This window comes from Eptesicus fuscus, chromosome 24 (assembly GCF_027574615.1).
Source record: "Eptesicus fuscus isolate TK198812 chromosome 24, DD_ASM_mEF_20220401, whole genome shotgun sequence".
NCBI lineage: Eukaryota > Metazoa > Chordata > Mammalia > Chiroptera > Vespertilionidae > Eptesicus > Eptesicus fuscus.
In genome coordinates, this window is record NC_072496.1 from 12,261,176 (window position 1) to 12,280,603 (window position 19,428).

Here is a 19,428-nt window from a genome sequence, read left to right on the forward strand (position 1 = left end):
TCTTCTCATTCAATGAATAACCCCTTGAAGAACTTACTTCTCATTCAGAAGCTCACCCTTCCCCATTCCTGGCTCACTTTGCTATTTTCACTAAAGGACAATGCCTAAAGGAGGTATTTTTCTTCTTTCTGATCGCTAAACATATCTCCATTTGTGATAGAAATGGCAGGTGCTGAAATACATTTTCATTTTTAGAAGTTCATGCTTTCCTATCCAGGGCAACCGCAGGAATGAAAGTGAATGTTACTCTCCCAAGGTGCCCTGAGGAAGAAGGCAAAGGATTGGGAGTGGATACAGGAGGGAGAAAGTCATGCCAGTTTCCTTTCTTGGTCTTGACCTATTCTTCCCTCTCTGGAACTGTAGACACACACGCGCGCGCGCACACAGTCAATTTGTGGGAAAATAAATCTCCGCCTCCTCCTTATACAGAGAGATTATGATGCAGTGGGTGCCCTAGGAAGGACCCTGGTCACATTGTGAGGTCAGATCTCCCTGAAATGTTGGCCCACGTGCCGTGCATTAGGCCTCAGTCAGGTTCCTCCCTGCCAACACCCTGGTGAAGGCTCAGACTCCTCCTACCCACAGAATGGGATTGTAAGATCAAAGGAATGAGTCCTAGAGCAACTGAGACAGCAGGAAGGCAACGTAACAACGGGGAGGTTATCCAACTTGGCAAATTTGCATTCTTTTTTTTCTGTACAGAAATAAAAGCTTCCCTGTGTCCCAATGGAACCTGGGAAGGAAAAGCGTCTCAGCACTGCACTTCAGGTGGTCAGTTTCAAGGTAGCCCTACGGGGGTTCGAAAACCTGGTTGAACGTACAGCGGCCCAGAAAAAAGATGAAAGAGCGGGCATGTTTACCCAAAAAGAAGGTAAGATCGGTGATTCCAGGGCGGTCCAGTTGAGCCTGTTGATTGGAACTGGGAAATGTTTTAAGCCACCAGAGAGAAGCAACACAGCTTAATAGCAAAGACACCAAACTGGGGGCCTGACTCCTCGTTCTGTCTCAGTCCTGAGAGCTAAGTGATCTTGGGGAAGTTTTGTTTTGTGTTTTGTTTTGTTTTTTCACTTGTCTGAACCTGAATTTTCTCAAGAATAAAATTAGGGGGGTGGATTAAATGACATCTAAGGGTTCTTCTACCGGATCTACCATGGATGGCTCACTGGTTGATCTGGGACTCAGTAGTACATGTGAGCTATCCTGCTGTCTCTTTTTAAAGTTTTTAATTTTATTTACTGAAAAAGAGAGAGAGAGAGAGAGAGATCCATTTGTTGTTCCACTGATTGGTGCATTCATTGGTTGCTTCTTATATGTGCCCTGACCAGAGATTCTTGGCATAGTGGGACAACATTCTAACCAACTGAGCGACCTGGCCAGGGCCCGCCCTGCCATCTCTTTACTTACGGGAGTCATGAGACCATACAGAGTTTCTGTCTGGGCCTCTCCCTGGGTCTCTAGGCTGGAATGATTTTGAGCATGCCAAGTCAGGGACTATGGTGGGCAGCCATCTGCCAGGACTATTGGCAGCAGAAATAAAAGAACTGAAAGTGTGCCCTCATGGGCAGGGGTCCAGGGCAGTGGTGTGGTGTGCAGCCTCAGGCACGGAGGAACCAGAGGAGCGTAAGGCTTGGCGGCAGAGTACAAGAGCAGCAGGAGAAATCCATCTACTGCAAGCAGAGGGGCAGGGTCCACATAATGGCTGAGGGATCAGCATGGCCAGCCTCTTAATGCGCCAGGCTGTTCAGTCACACATGAGTGAAGAGCCCGGCCAGCCTGGCTCAGTGGTTGAGCATCAACCTATGCATCAGGAGGTCATGGTTCGATTCCCGGTCAAGGGCACATGCCTGGGTTGCGGGCTCGATCCCCAGTGTGGGGCGTGCAGGAGGCAGCCGATCAATGATTCTCTCTCATCATTGATGTTTCCATCTCTCTCTCCTCTCTCTCTCTCTCTCTCCCTTCCTCTGAAATCAATAAAAATGTATTTTTAAAAAACATATTAAAATATAAATGAGTCAAGATGGTGACTTCAGGTGTTCAAATCCAAATTGATATTATTTGAATAGTTTTCAAAAATGTATGTCACTTTAATAAATATAATTTAATTGATTCTGGTGAAAATTCTAATAGGCAAATCTTACTATCAGTGCTATCATCCCAGTGTTATTGATTTGAAAATGAGAGGTACAGAAATTCATCTGCCCAAGTCACACAACTTCCAAGTGATAGAGCTGAGACTCAGAGTTAGATGATGGTGAACTTGGCTAGGCTTTCTAAACAAAGCTCTCCTTTTCCTGGTCAGTGTGTTTTACCTCTCTCTGGAATTGATTTTTCAAACCCTTACCACTTTTCCAGAATCCTCTATGGGATATCAGTTCCTCTCAGCCAAGGTTCCAGCATCATAAGAGAAAACAAGACCAAAAGACAAGAATTCTCACCAATACTCTTTCCTCCCAAAGCACCCCCCCGTCCTTTCTGCCACCCCCGCTCCCCTCCAACGCTATCTATCACTTTGCTGCAACATCAAAATCTCCCTTTTCACGGGCTTTGTCCTCTCAGACTAAGCATATACCCAGCCAGCCCGACCTTGACTTTCTCTTCCCTGTAAACTACCACTGTATGTCTTTGCTTCTCCACCATACTTCTCCACAGCATCGCCACCTAATTTTCAATCTACCCAAGTCCGGCTTTCCTCCAGAGTTGGCTGAAATTGAAAATGCTCTTACCGATGTGCTTGATCACCTGCTGTGGCTGCCAAGTTCAAGACACTGTTTTCATTTTCCAGCTTCCTGGCCATTTCACTGCATTAACAGTTGTTCCCAGAAACGTTCTCCTGTGTCTCTCGTCATACCACTCTCTTATTTTTCCTCTCCCTCGTTCCTCCTTTGCTTCTCTTTTCTTGAACTTTGCCTGTCTTCTCTCTTGGTCTTAAGCACAGACACCATCCACCTAGTCTCCTAAGCCATATCTTGGTAAAATCTTGGACTATTTCATGGTACCTCACTTGGGGTTATTACAACAGCCTCTTAATATAATAGTCTCCTTGCCAAGAGTTATTTCCTTTCTCTATATTTCTTTTTTTTTAAATATATTTTTATTGATTTAAGAGAGGAATGGAGAGGAGAGAGAGAGAGAAACATCAATGATGAGAGAGAATCATGGATTGGCTGCCTCCTGCACAACCCACACTGGGGATCAAGCCTGCAACCTAGGCATGTGTCCAGACCAGGAATCAAACCATGACCTCCTGATTCATAGGTCAATGCTCAACCACTGAGTCACGCCATCTGGGCACCTTCCTCTATATTTCTGTTGAGAAAAAAAATAGAATGGCCACAATTTTGGCTTATTAGCTCACCTCTAGAATCCATATACATTAACTTGGCATCCAGGGTTACTCAGTGATGCCTCAACCTACCTTTCCAGCCTCAGTTCCCGGAACTTCCCTTCATGCACCTTCTGTCCTAACATAAACTTCTCAGCATCTCCAAGCATGTTCTTCTCTCACCGACTCTGACTTGGCGTCTGTCATTGCCCCCGATGTCATTCTTCCCCTTTTCGTACCAATAAACCCTTACTCCTCTTTCAAGACCTAAATCAAATGTCCTCTCCTTTTAAAACTCCCAAACGTTCCCCAAGCAAAGCCATCTTTAGCGCTCAGTGCACTGGATTGCCATCTAGAGGAATCTGCCTGATGCACTTGAACTACTGAGGTTGCCCTCTGTGTGTGGGTCCCGCCCCGTCCCCCTCATCATTGAACCTGGAGTGCATTGAAGACTTTGTAACCCAGGGCTAGCCCAAAGCAAGCTAACCTTGTTTTCATGTAAAAGCTTGTAATCACAAAGCCGTATTGAAAAATCTCTTTCCTTTCTAGTATCGGGGTGTGTGTGTGTGTGTGTGTGTGTGTGTGTGTGTACCCATATATTCCTTTATAGTTTATGTATACATAGTATGTGTGTGTGTATATATATATATATATATATATATATATATATATATATATACACACACACATATATATATACATATATATACATATATATATATATATATACATAAGAGAGAGAATATTATATATATGTTTTATACAGATATTATAGTAGATAGTATATATTTTATAAAGTATAAATTTGATAAAGACTAAGTACTACTAGACAAACTAATACTAGACAAACTACCTTCTATGACAGCACGACTGACTGACAGATTGAGAAGGGAGAAATGTAATCTTGACTTTTATCACACTGCTAATTCTGCCATACATTCACTTTTTGTTTGTTTGTTTGTTAATCCTCGCCCAAGGATTTTTTCCATTGATTTTTTTTTAGAGAGAGTAGAAGGGAGGGAGAGAGAACGAGAGAAACATCGATGTGAGAGAGACACATCAATTGGTTGCCTTCTGCATGCACCTCGACCAGGGCCGGGGATTGAGCCTGCAACCGAGGTACATGCCTTTGACCCTTGACTGGAATTGAACCCAGGACCCTTCAGTCCATGGGCCAATGCTCTGTCCACTGAGCCAAACCAACTTGGGCCACATTTTTTATTATTTCTTTGTTTAAATACATTTTTATTGATTTCAGAGAGGAAAGGAGAGGGAAAGAGAGATAGAAGCATCAGTGATGGGAGAGAATCATGGATCGGCTGCCTCCTGCAGGCCCCATACTGGAGATCAAGCCCACAACCCAGGCATGTGCCCTGACCAGGAATGAACTGTGACAATAAGAAAACTGTGACTCATTTCTGATCTTTGTATTCCTGAACCAAACTCCTAAAATAGTTGCAACATAAGCTACGGAGGAGGTACTAGACACCAAAGTAATACTTTCTTCTGACTACGTCATCTTTTGCCACATCCCTAGTTCTATTTCCATTGGAAAGAAAACCTTTAAAATGCAGAAGAGCCCTAGCTGGTTTGGCTCAGTAAACAGAGCGTTGGCCTGAGAAGTCCCGGGTTCGATTCTGGTCAAGGGCACATGTCCGGGTTGCGGGCTTGATCAATGATACTCTCTCATCATTGATATTTCTATCTCACTCTCTCCCTTTCCCTTCTTCTCTGAAATCAATAAAAGAAAATTAATTTTAAAAAATACATAAAAGTGCAAAAGAATCGAGCTTTTGTAGGGTGAAATAACGGAGCAGATTAGCACGTGGAAGAGGCTGCCGCCACAGGCAGTGCAGCTCTTGGAATCTGATGCCATGTGTTTGCCCCTTGTTCCCACGCAGAGGTGATTAACTATGAGAAGTTCTATTCGGCGGTCCAGGACCTCTTCGGTCTGGAGGTGAAGAATCAAGACGTGAAATGCTTCTACAGGAAACTCTGCAACAACCCCGATGCGCCCACGGACTGGTGTGAGGTAGCCACTCTTCCTGTTTCCAGTATGAAATGCATGTAGTATTTTTCTTTCTTCTTTACAAGAAATAATTAAATCCAAGTGCCAGCTCCCAGTAGAACTACCAGCCTAAGCAGGGACACCAGCCTGGTCCATCCATCAGTAATCAGTAAGGAAAATCAGGGATTGCTCAAGGATCATGCACCATCACCACACGGTGTGTAGAACGTATTAAACTGCCTTCTCTTCCTTTGGGACTTTCTGACAATTGACAAAGCAAGGTGTTGACCTTTTTTAGAAAATATATTTTTATTGATTTCAGAGAGGAAGGGAGAGAGAGAAACATCAATGATGAGACAGAATCATTGATCAGCTGCCTCCTGCACGCCCTACACTGGGGATCGAGCCCACAACACGGGCATGTGCCCTGACCAGGAATCGAACTGTGACCTCCTGGTTCCTTGGTCGATTCTCAACCACTGAGCCACAGCGGCTGGGCAAGCTGTTGAGCATTAAACCAAGACCTTAAATCCGACCAGCGTCCAAGCTGTTATTCGCCGTGAGTTCTGAAATAGTGTTCATGTTGACATGTGTCGTTTGGGATTTTAGATCTTTGGATATTACTCCTCTGAAGAAGATCCTCTTACTTCCCACATGGATGAAGAAAATTTGGTTTTCCTTGTGTCTAGAAAACAGCGAGTCGTAATTACAGGTGATAGTATGACTTTCCCTTCCAAATGAATATGGGTGTTACTACTTCCTCAAAAACAAACATTGGAATATAACATTTCCATAGAACCCCTTTTCATTTTATTTTCTTTATAAGTGACAGTTCCACGTGCAATATCAGAAGAAACTGTACCTGCAGTTGAGTTTGAAATTTTGTCATTGCTCTAAAGGACCCAGTGGTGGGCCCTCTCACCCTAAACCCCTCCCAGCATCCTTCCCGCACCCCACAGCACTGTGTGTGCAGCTGTTCTTGTGCCGCACGTACATGTGTGTGTTAGACACAGAAAGAGGGAGACTCATTCACATACCCGAGCACCCGTGTTCACCTTCTTGGGGGCAGTAGTTCCTCTGTTGAGAATGAGTTGGTTGCTTCCTTCTCTTTTTTAACAAACCTAACAAGTGACTTTTAGGGTCTTGACTGCTGGGAGTTGAACTGAATATTGTGCTGTTGACAGGGAGTCGGAGACGGGATGTGATTAAGTGCATGGTCAAGATCCCCCAGTTGGATTTACTAATAGCAGCTTCTCAGAGAGGATTGATAACAGTCTTTAACAACCAGGTAATTTCAATCTTGGACTCCCCCGACCCTAGGAACGTGTAAGACCCTGAGAGCAGTCCCCGGGCTTAAAGACAACACACAGAACAGAGCGATTCCACAGAGCTGGACCCTTCGGAGGGAGGAGAGGCAGGGAGGACAGTGGTGGGGGAGGAAATGGCAAGCAGATTGAACCGAGGGGAGAGCGGGCTGTTTCAGTCAGCATTCTCGCCTGTAACTGTAGCACCAACTGGGCTTCCATGTTCTCTCCCTTTGTTTACAGATGCGAGTGCAGAACAGCACCACGGTTACAGTAAGTGCATTTTACAAATTGCTGATAAGTCACGTGTAGGCCTAGGAGGATGGTGCCTCCATCACTAATCATGAGCTGAGTAACATGCTCGGAGAAAAAGATGTTTTCATAGACTGTGCGTTCAGGTGTATGGACGACAGCTGAACCTTGAGCAACAGCAAAGGGCACCCAGGTCCCGCTCTGTGGAGTTAAATGGATCGCAGAGAATTGATTGGAAACTGATCACTCCCGGAAGCTTCCATTTAAAGCTTCACCCACTACTCCGGAATGTAAACAATGGACACAACCCACACTGTGAGAAACAGCCAATAGAAGTCATGTTAAAACATGGTCTTTAAAACTTGAAAACAGCATAAACATTCGAGTGCAGTGTTGGAATTTCTTTAATCCGTATTGCTAATTGGAAAGCAACCCAGTGGCAGGTGTAAAGCTAGAGCAGTTTGCTCCCGGCATCCCAGCATGTCTTATGGGAGACGGGGGATGCTTGGCTCACCCCCTGCTTGCTGGCACCCAGTGCACTGAACTACAAAGGAGGTGCCAGGCCATGGGAGAGGGGGGAGAGTCCAGTTTCTCTCCAGATCTCTATGCCTTTGTTTCTCTCTCTCTCTCTTTTTAAAATATATTTTTACTAGTGACCCGGTGCATGAAATCCGTGCACATTAAAAGGGGATTAATTAGAGTAAATAATTTAATGTTGCTATTTGCCCTTTCTCAGTAATACAAGTGTCAGAGATGAAAGAAAATTAGTAAAATGTATATGAAAACCTTCCTCCTGTCAGAGTCTGGGTCTCACCATGGGACCAAGAGAGTCAAGTCCCCGCCCACCCACATGCACCTCAAAATCGCGTGAGACCCAGACCTGGCTGCCCCCCCACACCCGATTGGGCTAGATCTAGACCCGGCCAGTCCCACCCTTGTCAAGCCCTGTGTAGCCTCAGGTCCCCTGGCCTGGCGCCAGGATGGGGGGCGTGGCCTGAGGTCCCCCAGCCCAGACCGGGGCGGGGGGCATGGCCTGAGGTCCTCCATCAAGCCCAGCCAGGTGGGGGACACAGCCTCAGGTCCCCTGGCCCAGCCCCGGGGGGGGGGCGCAGCCTCAGGTCCCTCATCAAGCCCCACCAGGCAGGGGGCACAGCCTAAGTTCCCCTGTCAAGCCCCCTAGGTGGGGGCGTGGCCTCAGGTCCCCTGTCAAGCCCCCCTAGGTGGGGGCGTGGCCTAAGTTCCCCTGTCAAGCCCAGCCAGGCAGCGGGGCGCAGCCTCAGGTCCCCTGGCCCGGTGCTGGGGCGGGGGGTGTGGCCTGAGGTCCCCTGTCAAGCCCCACGGGGGCAGGGGAGGGTGTAGCCTCAGGTCCCTGCTGATTGCTTGTTAAGGCTCCTTATGGGAACTTGGCCTCAGATGTGGGTGCAGCCATCTTTGTGAGAGAGTGATGGTCAATTAGCATATTCCCTCTTTATTAGATAGGATTGAATTCAGAGAGGAAGGGAGAAGGAGAGGGAGAGAGAGATAGAAACATCAATGATGAGAGAGAATCATTGATCGGCTGCCTCCTGCATGCCTCACAGTGACCTCCTAGTTCATAGTTGATGCTCAACCACTGAGCCACACTGATCGGGCAATAAGCATATTTTTAAAAAAATTTTAAGCATGGCTGCAGGGCCAGAGGCCTGGATTAAGCGGGTCTCGATGAGTGTCCTTGTTCTTGTCTGCATGGCCAGGGCACACAGATGACTGCTCTGCCAGCCGCTATATGCTTCCAGAGCTGTGCGGGCCCTAGCTCCACTGTTCCCCACGGCTGCTGCTCAGAAACTCCGGAAGGTGAGAGAGGAGGAGATGACACCCCTCCTCACGACATCCCAGAGGAGACATTGGGAGGCTCCTCTGCAAATAAGGGGGCAAAACAGGGCTTTTCATGTAACTAACCTATTTGTCAGTAACCATCACATTGACAGGACGAAACACAGCATACACCCCCTCCAATGCCGTGCTTTCCTATCAGGATACCTCCTGGATCACAGGCTGTGACTACCTCTCTCAGCTGAAGCGAATTGTTGCCACCACGGAAAGGACCATCATTGTCTGGGATTATAAAGCTCAAGGGAGCAGCCAGGTACCGAATCAAGAGAAATACTCAAAGAACTGAGATTGTCTTTTTCATGCTGGGAGGATATGGAAGATCAGTTTCCTTATGAAAAATGAGGGGATTTAACTCAATAATCGATTTCAGCATTAACATTACTATTAATAGTTTCCACTTAGTGTGTATTTAATGTTGGGGGTATTGAGTTTTGTTATTAGTTATGTTTGTTGTTTTTAAAATATATTTTTTATAGATTTTAGAGGGAGGAAGGGAGAGGGAGAGATAGCAACATCAATGATGAGAGAGAAGCATTGATCGGCTGCCTCCTGCACATCCCCCGATTGGGGATGGAGCCCGCAACCCAGGCATGTGCCCTTGACCAGAATCGAATCTGGGATCCTTGAGTCCACAGACTGAGGCTCTATCCACTGAGCCAAACTGGCTAAGGCCAGAAGTAAAACTTTTATCAAACAATACAAACAGCCCTAACTGGTTTGGCTCAGTGGATAGAGTGTCAGCCTGCAGACTGGAGTGTCCCAGGTTCGATTCCGGTCAAGGGCATGTACCTTGGTTTCAGGCACATCACCAGTGGGGGATGTGTGGGAGACAGCTGATTGATGTTTCTCTCTCATCGATGTTTCTAACTCTCTATCCCTCCCTTCCTCTCTGTAAAAAAATCAATAAACTATATATTTTTAAAAACAATACAGACAGCCCAGCTGGTGTGGTTCAGTGGTTGAGCATTGACCTATGAACCAGGAGTTCACGGTTCGATTCCTGGTCAGGGCACATGCCTGGGCTGTGGGCTTGATTCCCAGTAGGGGGCGTGCAGGACGCAGCTGATCAATGACTCTCATCATTGATGTTTCTCTCACCCTCTCCCTCTCTGAAATCAATTAAAAAAATATTTAAAACAATAGGGACAGTATTTAAATTCAATATTTAGATATTTGGAGCGATGTAATAACTTATGAAAAGTGCTCTTGTGTTCCCAGGAAAACTACTTTGTCATAAAGCCGATGGACCACTGCCTCCTGTGCGTGTGTGTGGTGCCCCTGTCCGACCAGCTCTGCCGAGATGACATCCTGCTGGGGGACGATGGCGGGTTTGTGAACAAATTCACTGTGAATACGGAAGACTTTGGGTTAAAGCAGACAAAGACCAAAAAAAAATTACAAAATCAGGTCTTAGACTCCAAGGACTTCAAAAGGTCAGTGTATCACACGGGTGGTCCAATTGTTTTAATGTAGACATTGTTCAAGTATTTGTGTAGTTAAGCCCTAACTCGCTTGGCTCAATGGATAGAGCATTGGCCTTCGGACCAAAGGGTCCTTGGTTCAATTCTGGCCAAGGGCACGTACCTTGGTTGCAGGCTCCTCCCTGGCCCTGGCCCTGGTCGGGGCTTGTGCAGGAGGCAACCAATCGATGTGTTTATCTCACATTGACGTTTCTCCTCTGTCTTTCCCTCTCTCTTCTACTCTCCCTAAAAAAATAAATAAATAAATGGAAAAATATCCTCAGATGAGAGTTAACAAACAAAAACAATAAGAACAAAAGTATTTATGTAGTCAAAAGGATGTGTCAGACCACAGGGTAAAGATCTGAAACATCAAACTGAACAAGGAATGCCTCGTACCTCGAGGGACTTCCAAGACTAAGGGAAAACAGACAGAAAAGTAGCCACTGAAATTCCTATTCTAAGAGTTATTGACAATTAAAATCTATAGGCATCTAAATAAATTAGAGAGTTAAATAAAAAAATTAAATTATGGAAAGCTATAAAAGACCTGTGTAACTACTAGCATTTAAATATGGAAGAAGACCCTAAACAAGAGCAATGGTTATAAAATTCAAAGAAAAAGTTTGATAGATTTGACTCTACACAAAATAAAGGAGGCATGCAGGAGGCAGCTGATTGCCTCAAGAGATAACCTATGTCAAGTAAGTAAACTGGAATAAATATGTTTAACAAATATGACAGACAATAGGTTAATACTCTTTCTTAGGTCTTAGAATTCAATTTAAAAAATAATTCTCCCAGAGAAAAAATGGGCAAAGGTCATGAACAGGTAATTCACACACATGCACACACGGTACAAATAGTCAAGACACATTTCCCAGTGCTCAGCAGACAAAAATGCTACCGACAAATTATCTCCAACTGATGCGGTCCTGAGTGACTTCAATTGTCTTCTTCAGAACTGTAGTGTCTCTGAAGATTTCACAATAAGGCATATATTTCTCTTATTAGCAGAAAAACACATTTTGTACTAAATATGTCCTCTCTCTTCATCAACGAAATCCCACTTCAAATTAGATATAATTTCTCTCTTATAAAATTGGAAAAGGTTAAACATGAGGAAGATTCTGTGAGGTGGGCACACTCCCCCACTACTGGTGCCAGTGGCTCTGAGCTGGGTCCCTTTGTGGAAAACCCTTGGGCAGAGGCATCAGGTGCCTTCTTTCGTAAACATGTAAGCATTGGGACCTGAGGTCCCCATGTGTTAAAATATATACCTATCACAGTGTTACTTCTTTTAAATATATTTATGTTGTTATTGATTTCAAAGAGAGAAAGGGAGAGGGAGAGAGAGAGAAAACATCAGTGATGAGAGAGAATCATCAATCAGCTGCCTCCTGCATGCCTTCTACTGGGGATCAACCCACAACCTGGGCATGTCCCCTGACCTGGAATTTAACCGTGACCTCCTGGTTCACTGCTGAGCCGTGCTGGCTGGGCACAATGTTCTTTCGTTTTTTTGTGTGGTTTTTTTTTTTAATATGGAACGCTTCACAAATTTGCATGTCATCCTTGCGCAGGGACCATGCTAATCTTCTCTTTATCGTTCCAGTTTTAGTATATGTGCTGCTGAAGCAATCACCACAGTGTCATTTCTAATAGTAAAATATCCAGTATCTAACAATAGGGGTAATATTGATTTAAACATCAATAGCCATTGGAAAATATGAAAATGAATAGACTCATATAAGATATAAAACAATATGAAACACAGCTCTTCATTTAGATGACCAGAAGTTTTTCAGTAAAGAATATAGTATCAATATTGGACTGAAATTCTTCTATATTATTTTTTAAATTCTGAATTTATAGCTCAAAATGTGATGATAATCTTTTATTTTCCCATTGTAAATGATTTAGGTTATGAAATTTTAATTAAATAATTAAAAGTGGTATAATGCATAGGGCCGTATTATATATGCAGGCTTTACTCCAGTTCAGAATTGCAATTTGATTAAAGTCAAGTTGAAATGACAAATAGACACTCAACATGATGTGTTTGTGTGTCTAACATAATCCCTCCCTTTTTTTTTCTCCTTTTAATTCCCAGTGTTAAAAGGAAGCTACATAATGACTGGGTTATGAAAATTAGATTTATTACAACCCTAAATTGCTTTGGATCCTGCTCCTTAGACAGTGTTCATTCGTTAGTTTTGGAATCCTTGAAGCGACTTGAGGATAATGCGTAAGTATAATAGTTTATGTACATGAATATTCTGTAACTTTCAGGCTTTTTTTTTTTCTCAAATGATAAGAGGAAGTTTATTTAGAGACTTACAGAGATAGAAAGAAGTGAGCCAGTTGGGCTGCGTGGGCTCAGGAAACAAGTGACAGAGGCAGAAGAAGGGCCCTGGAGCTTAGGAGGGAGGAAGGCAAAAGAGGAGAAAGGGAAAGGCTTGGGTGTGCTCACCTCAGGCTTTTTATAATTGACTAGAGGCCCAATGCATGAAGATTCATGCACCAGTGGGGTCCCTTGGCCGACCTGCGGGGATCGGCTGAAACCAGGGGGATGTAGTAGTGCGCAAAGCAGCAGGTGGCCGGAGAGGAGGCCAAGCCAGGGCCAGGCGCCACGCCGCTCTTGCTCATCCCGGCCCTGCTGCGCCTGCCACTGCCGCTACTCGGTAGGCTCACTGTCACTCCACTGTGGTCTCCATGCACCTGACGTAGGGCAATACCCTCGCACCCATGACTGAGAAGTGGCTGCAGGCTCATCCCGATGCTGCTCCCAATCCTGGATGGGAGAAGGGCGCGCAAGGAGAGTGTCCACGGGAGAGGCTTGTGCCCCCGCAGCTGCACTTGCCAACCTTGAGCCTGGCGTCTGGCACCTGTTGGTCAGCTGAGTGGTGCCCCACTGTGGAAGCTCACTGACCACCAGGGGGCAGCTCCTGCATTGAGTGTCTGCCCCCAGTTGGTCAATGCACATCATAGCTACTGGTCGAACAGTTGAATGATCAAAAGGTCACTTAGGCTTTTATATATACAGATAAGCCCATGGCAGCCTTGGAGCTATCAAATTGGTTGTTAGAAAAATCAACATTAATTATTCCATTTGTTTGACAAGATTCAATTTTCAGGAGGAAATTGAAATTATTTGTGCCAATGATGGCTCCTCCTGGCAACAGTTTGGCTCATTTGTTGTTTGTTGCTATAATCGATTGGAATAAATCAAGACAGGTATATCCAGAACTGTATTTTCCTTGTGATTCCTTTTTTTAATATTTGCTCTTAAAGTTCTGTACGTAGCCAATGTTAATTCTCACTTTCCATGCAGTTCTTGGAAATTCATGGACACACACATTCTGATGTTATATATATTTTTAATTTATGTCATAGTACTGAGGAGAATTTAAATGCCTACTGTCCATAGTTTTCCATAGATTTGGTGCTTGGTGGTTGTAAACACTGAGATTTTCTAGAAGGTGCGTTGTTGTTTTCCCCAATTAGCCAGCACTTTCGGTTTTGCTCTGAAAAGCACCCATTTTGCAATGGTCAGGGCGTCAGTCAACTGGCTGGGCTTTTCAATGGCTTCCCTGGGCCCCTCTCCTTCTAAATCTGGAAGCAAAGGAGCGTTCTCAAGTGCTATAGTGTCCTCATGCTTCCCAGAAGCTCACTGCCACTGGAGTGTCCGGCACCCCAATAGGAGGAGAGTGGGGTCCACTCCATCCCCTGGTGCAACATATTCCCGCTCCTGTAACTTCCTGTAATGAGTCTTGAGCTGAGCCAGATGAAACCACGTTTATCCCAGTCCGTAAGGGGCCAGCTGTTAAATGGGAGTTAGCACGGCTCCCAGAAAAGCTGAAAACAAATTCCTCTCAAAAAAATTTCCATTTCAAAAATGAGTATTGATTCTGTTTATCATTTTGTGTGATGATTTCACAAAGTTTTGTATCAGCAAAATGAGCAGTTACTATTAATTATGTCATGAAAAGCATGTTGGCCTGTTGTAAGACATATGCTGAAACTTTCACCCTTCCATAGCTTGACAACTTCCCAAAATTGTGCAAATAACTACCAGGCAGTTATTTTTTTAAAATATATTTTTATTGATTTCAGAGAGGAAGGGAGAGGGAGAGAGAGAGATAGAAATATCAATTATGAGAGAGAATCATTAAACAGCTGCCTCCTGCACGCCCTCCACTGGATATCGAGCCTGCAACCTGGGCATGTGCCCTTGGCTGGATTTGAACCCAGGACCCTGCATTCTGCAGGCCGACGCTCCATCCACTGAGCCAAACTGGCTAGGGCCAGGTGGTTATTTTTTTTTTATCAATTACCCAATTCAGAGGCAGATTATTAATTGGAAAGTATGCAATGCCCTTCGGTAGGGTTGCTGTGAAGCCAGACAGAGCTGGCTTCAGTCCTAGTGCTCACTAGCTGTGTGACCTTTACTATTAGCTCTTCTCTTCAATCTTTCCATCTTTAAGTGGAATACCTACCTTACAATCTAATAAAAGTTACCTAAGTTACCCGGCTGCAGTGGCTCAGTGATTGAGCATCGACTTATGAACCAGGAGATCACGGTTGGATTCCTGGTCAGGGCATATGCCAAGTTTTGATCGCAATCTCCAATGTGGGGCGTGCAGGAGGCAGCTGGTCAATGATTCTTTCTCATCATTGATGTTTCTATCTCTCTCTATTTCTCTCTGAAGTAAATTAATGTGTGTGTGTGTGTTGTGTGTGTGTGTGTGTGTTGCCTAAGTTAACTCACATAGAGTGCCCAACTTAACGTCTGGCACAATGGACATGCCCCACACTGGGGATTGAACCCAAAACCCAGGCATGTGCCCTGACTGGTAATCAAACCGTGACCTCCTGGTTCATAGGTTGATACTCAACCACTGAGCCATGCCCGCTGGGATGGAAATTTTTTTTTTCAGTAGAAACAATACAAAGTGTTGTGCTAATATCACCGAATTATGGAGTAAATAAATCTCTGTGTCAGTGAGGATTTAATAATTACAGTATTTTCTATGGGTAAATGGATCTATAACCAACTGAGAAATGAGCCCTACTGAACATAATCTACTTAAATTAGAATTAGCTTCATTCAGGAAAACCCAAGTTTGACATCAGATTTGTGTTTCCCAGGCCTGTCAGAGAGTTTTCCATGCCAAGAGGAGCGAACACTTTCTGCTACTGTATAAAAGCCAATGTCATCGTCACCGGAGGTGAGAGAACAGTCCGGGTTGCACAGAGATTTTCTATGTTGCAAACTGTGCTCTCCTTCATGAACAGTCATAGAATTTTCATAAAGCTGTATCATGTGACTGCTGGAAAAACCTTTAGAGCATTTAAACATGTATATAAAGTCAAAACTGTCTCCCTTTTGTTGGTTTGTTTTTGTTAATCTTCACCCGAGGAGAGAATGGAAAGGAGGGGGAGAGACAGAGAAAGAGATACACATCGACTGGTTGCCTCCCATACTCATCCTGACCAGGGCCAGGGATCGAGCCTCCAACCGAGATATAGGCCCTTGACTGGAATCAAACCCAGGACCCTTCAATCCATGGGCCGACACTCTAGCCACTGAGCCATACTGGCCAGGGCTTTTTTTTTTGTGTTTTTTTTTTTTTTTGTGGCTTCTGGGTTCTTAGAAGACCTTCCGTAGCCCAACAATATGTGAAACAAATTCCTCTGTATTTCAATATTATTTTTTATTGTTTCGTTTTACATTTTAACTTTAGTTCTTTTAATGTATCTAGAACTTATTTCAATGTGTGAGAGCATGTGTTCTTAGCCTGGGACCCAGGTGTGGGTTTTCAGGAGTCCTGTAGCCCCTGAAGCTGAGTACACTTGTGTGTCTAGGTACATTTTTCCGGAGAGAAAGTTCAGAATTTTATCAAATCATCAAAAGGGGTCCATGACCAAAAAGTCAAGAGTGGTGGTTCAGAGTTAACAGAGAAGAAGGCCATGGTTATAGCCTTTAAAAATGCCAACATCTAAGGGCTAAGTAGGGTAGAAGATGGGAAACCATGTTATCTGCTGAGAGTAAGGGCCAGGAGGATGCTATATGAAGCTGGGAAAGGTGGAGGACGGACAGGAATATTCTTTGGGCCTCAGATTGCTCATCTGTGATGCTGGGGTCCTAATGTAGTACAATGGCTTTAAGCCTGGGCTCTGGAGTCCAATTGTTTAAGAATAAATCCCGGCTCCCTTACTAGCAAGTTGCATGGCCTTAGTCAGGTTATTTAACTTCTTTAAGTTTCAATCTCATCTGTAAGGTGAAGTTGATAACAGTACCTACTCATAAGGTGTGGCTCAGTGGTTGAACATTGACCTATGAACCAGGAGGTCATGGTTCTTCGATTCCTGGTCAGGGTAGGGTACATGCCTGGGTTGCAGACTTGATCCCCAGTGTGGGGCGTGCAGGAGGCAGCTGATCAATGATTCTCTCTCATCATTGATGTTTCTGTCTCTCTTCCTCTCCCTTCCTCTCTGAAATCGATACATTTTTTATTTTTATTTTTTGTTAATCCTCAACTGAGGATTTTTTTCCCATTGATTTTTAGGGAGAGTAGAAGAGAGAGGGAAAGACAGAGAGAAATATCATTCGATGTGAGAGAAACACATTGATTGGTTGCCTCCTGCACATGCCCCGACCAGGGCTCCATCCAGGGAGGAGCCTGCAACCAAGGTACATACCCTTGACTGGAATTGAACCCAGGACCCTTTGGTCCACAGGCCGACGCTCTATCCACTGATCCAAACTGGCTAGGGCAAAAAAAAAAAAATATAAATATATATATTTATATATATATTTTTTTTTATTAATTTATTTATTTATTTTAAACTGAACTCATAGAAACAGAGAGTAGAAAGGTGGTTACCAGGGGCTGGGGGTGGAGAAAATGGGGAGACACAGACTTTACACTGTGACCCCCTGTGCCCCTGAGAACATAAGCAACCATTCCCCGTGTTTCCAGGAGATGACAAGGTGCTCCGGCTGTGGCACCCCAACATCAGCACCAAGCCCGTGGGGAAGCTCGTGGGGCACATGTTCAGTATCACCGAGATCGTCACCAACGAGAAGGACCAGCTCGTCATCAGCCTTTCCTCGGCCAAGGTAACAAACGGAAAACACCGAAACGAAAGAAGCTTTTTTTTTTTTTCTTTAAAATCAACTATTGGGCAATCTAGAATCCAGACAGTTTTGGCCTAAAATAGCTGACAGTCACTGAGAAAAATATTATCAGTGTGGAGAAGGGACTGATGAGCCGCTCGCTGTTCTGTCTGGGCTGATTACAGCACCAGGAAGGGCGTGTTTACAGAGTAAAAGGATACGGCTGTGGGGAGAGAGCCAGTGTTGTCCTCCATAGCAAGCACAAGAGACATCTGTAACATCCTCCGTTACAGACATCATTTTCATTAGGTGCAGGAAAAGCTAGGATTTCTGTTGTTGCTGCTGTTCTCAAACAGTGTTTTGTTTTGTTTTTGTTTTATTAACCATCACCCAAGGACATTTTTCCACTGATTTTTAGGGAGAGTAGAAGAGAGAGAGAAACATCGATGTGAGAGAAACACATCGATTGGTTGCCTTCTGCACAAGCCTGGACCAAGGCCCCGGCCAGAGAGGAGCCTGCAACCAAGGTACGTGCCCTTGACTGGAATCAAACCCAGGACCCTTTGGTCCGCAGGCTGACGCTCTACCCACTGACCCAAACCAGCTAGCGCTCAAAACGTGTTTTAGACTCTCGATTCCAATAATTACAGGCTATTGTTGTTCCTTGTGATAAAGCCCCTATCCCAGTGGTTGGCAAACTCATTAGTCAACAGAGCCGCAGTTTGCTGACCACTGTTCTAACCAATGTGGTAAAATAAGAAAAACCCGCTATAAATATTCTAAATGAGGAGACTAAATTTGCAAGTAAAGGGATTGCTTGAAAACCTTAATAAAATCAGCTTAAATTTTTAAAAATAAGTTTAATAAGGTGACTGGTTGTAATAGCAATTTCTAAAAATAAATTTCTATGTAAGATCAGTAAACATTTGGAAAAAATGTTCAAACGGATAGCATTTACAAGAGCGAAAATATTATGAAATACCTAAAAATAACCTTAACAAGCAATATTCACCATGAGTAGAAGATAACTGTGAAGTTTTTCTGAGGTACTTTTATTTAAGCAAATCAATAGAGAGATGTTCTACGTTACTGCATAAGAATATTATACTCTGCCCTAACCGGTCTGGCTTAGTGGATAGAGCGTCGGCCTGCAAACTGAAAGGTCCCAGGTTCGATTCCGGTCAAGGGCATGTACCTTAGTTGCGGGCACATCCCCAGTGGGGGGTGTGCAGGAGGCAGCTGATCGATGTTTCTCTCTCATCAATGTTTCTCTCTCATTGATGTTTCTAACTCTCTATTCCTCTCTGTAAAAAATCAATAAAATATATGTATTTTTAAAAAGAATATTATACTCTAAGATAGTGTCCGGCAAATTAAACTACATATTTAATGCCAATCAGGATTATTTAAGTATCAGTTTCCCAAGTTTAAAGTTAATGCAAAAATAATAAGTAAAAATCCCAAAACTTTGAAGAATATCCTTATAAGATGACACTTTCCCTGTCAGGTGCTCATTAAAACATATTGTAAAGCCACAATCAATCACACAGAGCAGTAGTCAATACAGGAACTGTTAGACACACCTATGAGACAGATAGAAAATGCAAGAATTAGTTCATGTATGTATGGGAATTTTGATAAAATTAATGATAAAAGTAGCATTTCACATCTATGAGCAAAGCGTGGTTTTGAAAGTTCATTAAATTTTGGGAAAACAGATTAGTCATATAAGGAAAATATGGAATTAGATCATCACTTCATACTAAACAGAAAAATACATTCCATGTGGATTAAAGATTTTAAATGTGGACTACAAAACCATAGAAATTCTAAAATTTTCCATAAGAAAATATAGGTGGCCCAGCTGGTGTGGCTCAGTGCTTGAGCATCGACCTATGAACCAGTAGGTTGAGGTTTGATTCCCAGTAAGGGCACATGCCCAGGTTGTGGGCTTAATCCCCAGTGTAGGGCATGTAGGAGGCAGCCAGTCAATGATTCTCTCTCATCATAGACTTCTCTCTCTCTCTCTCTCTCTCTCTCCTTCCCTCCCTCTTCCTTCCTCTCTGAAATCAATGAAAAAAATATAT

At 44.0% G+C, this 19,428-nt stretch overlaps 1 protein-coding gene and 1 non-coding gene across 4 annotated transcripts in view; one reads left to right on the plus strand and one right to left on the minus strand.

Moving 5' to 3' along the window:
- The first annotated feature begins 639 nt into the window (after positions 1 to 639).
- The window catches only part of WDR64 (WD repeat domain 64), a 55,883-nt gene continuing 37,094 nt past the window's right edge, over positions 640 to 19,428 (plus strand). For 2 of the 3 annotated variants that reach the window (XM_054712991.1, XM_028158081.2), the window contains exons 1-10: positions 640 to 871; positions 5,224 to 5,354; positions 5,940 to 6,042; positions 6,515 to 6,618; positions 6,878 to 6,907; positions 8,901 to 9,011; positions 9,977 to 10,191; positions 12,332 to 12,466; positions 15,370 to 15,449; positions 17,205 to 17,344. In XM_054712991.1, the coding sequence (XP_054568966.1) occupies positions 727 to 871; positions 5,224 to 5,354; positions 5,940 to 6,042; positions 6,515 to 6,618; positions 6,878 to 6,907; positions 8,901 to 9,011; positions 9,977 to 10,191; positions 12,332 to 12,466; positions 15,370 to 15,449; positions 17,205 to 17,344 (1,194 nt within the window). In that variant the 5' untranslated portion in view covers positions 640 to 726. The remainder of the gene's footprint in view (positions 872 to 5,223; positions 5,355 to 5,939; positions 6,043 to 6,514; positions 6,619 to 6,877; positions 6,908 to 8,900; positions 9,012 to 9,976; positions 10,192 to 12,331; positions 12,467 to 15,369; positions 15,450 to 17,204; positions 17,345 to 19,428) is intronic. The other variant, XM_054712992.1, reaches the window with a different exon arrangement.
- On the minus strand, positions 11,757 to 11,863 carry LOC114234530 (U6 spliceosomal RNA). Its single transcript, XR_003620751.2, has one exon. It is a non-coding gene; the product is annotated as a U6 spliceosomal RNA (small nuclear RNA).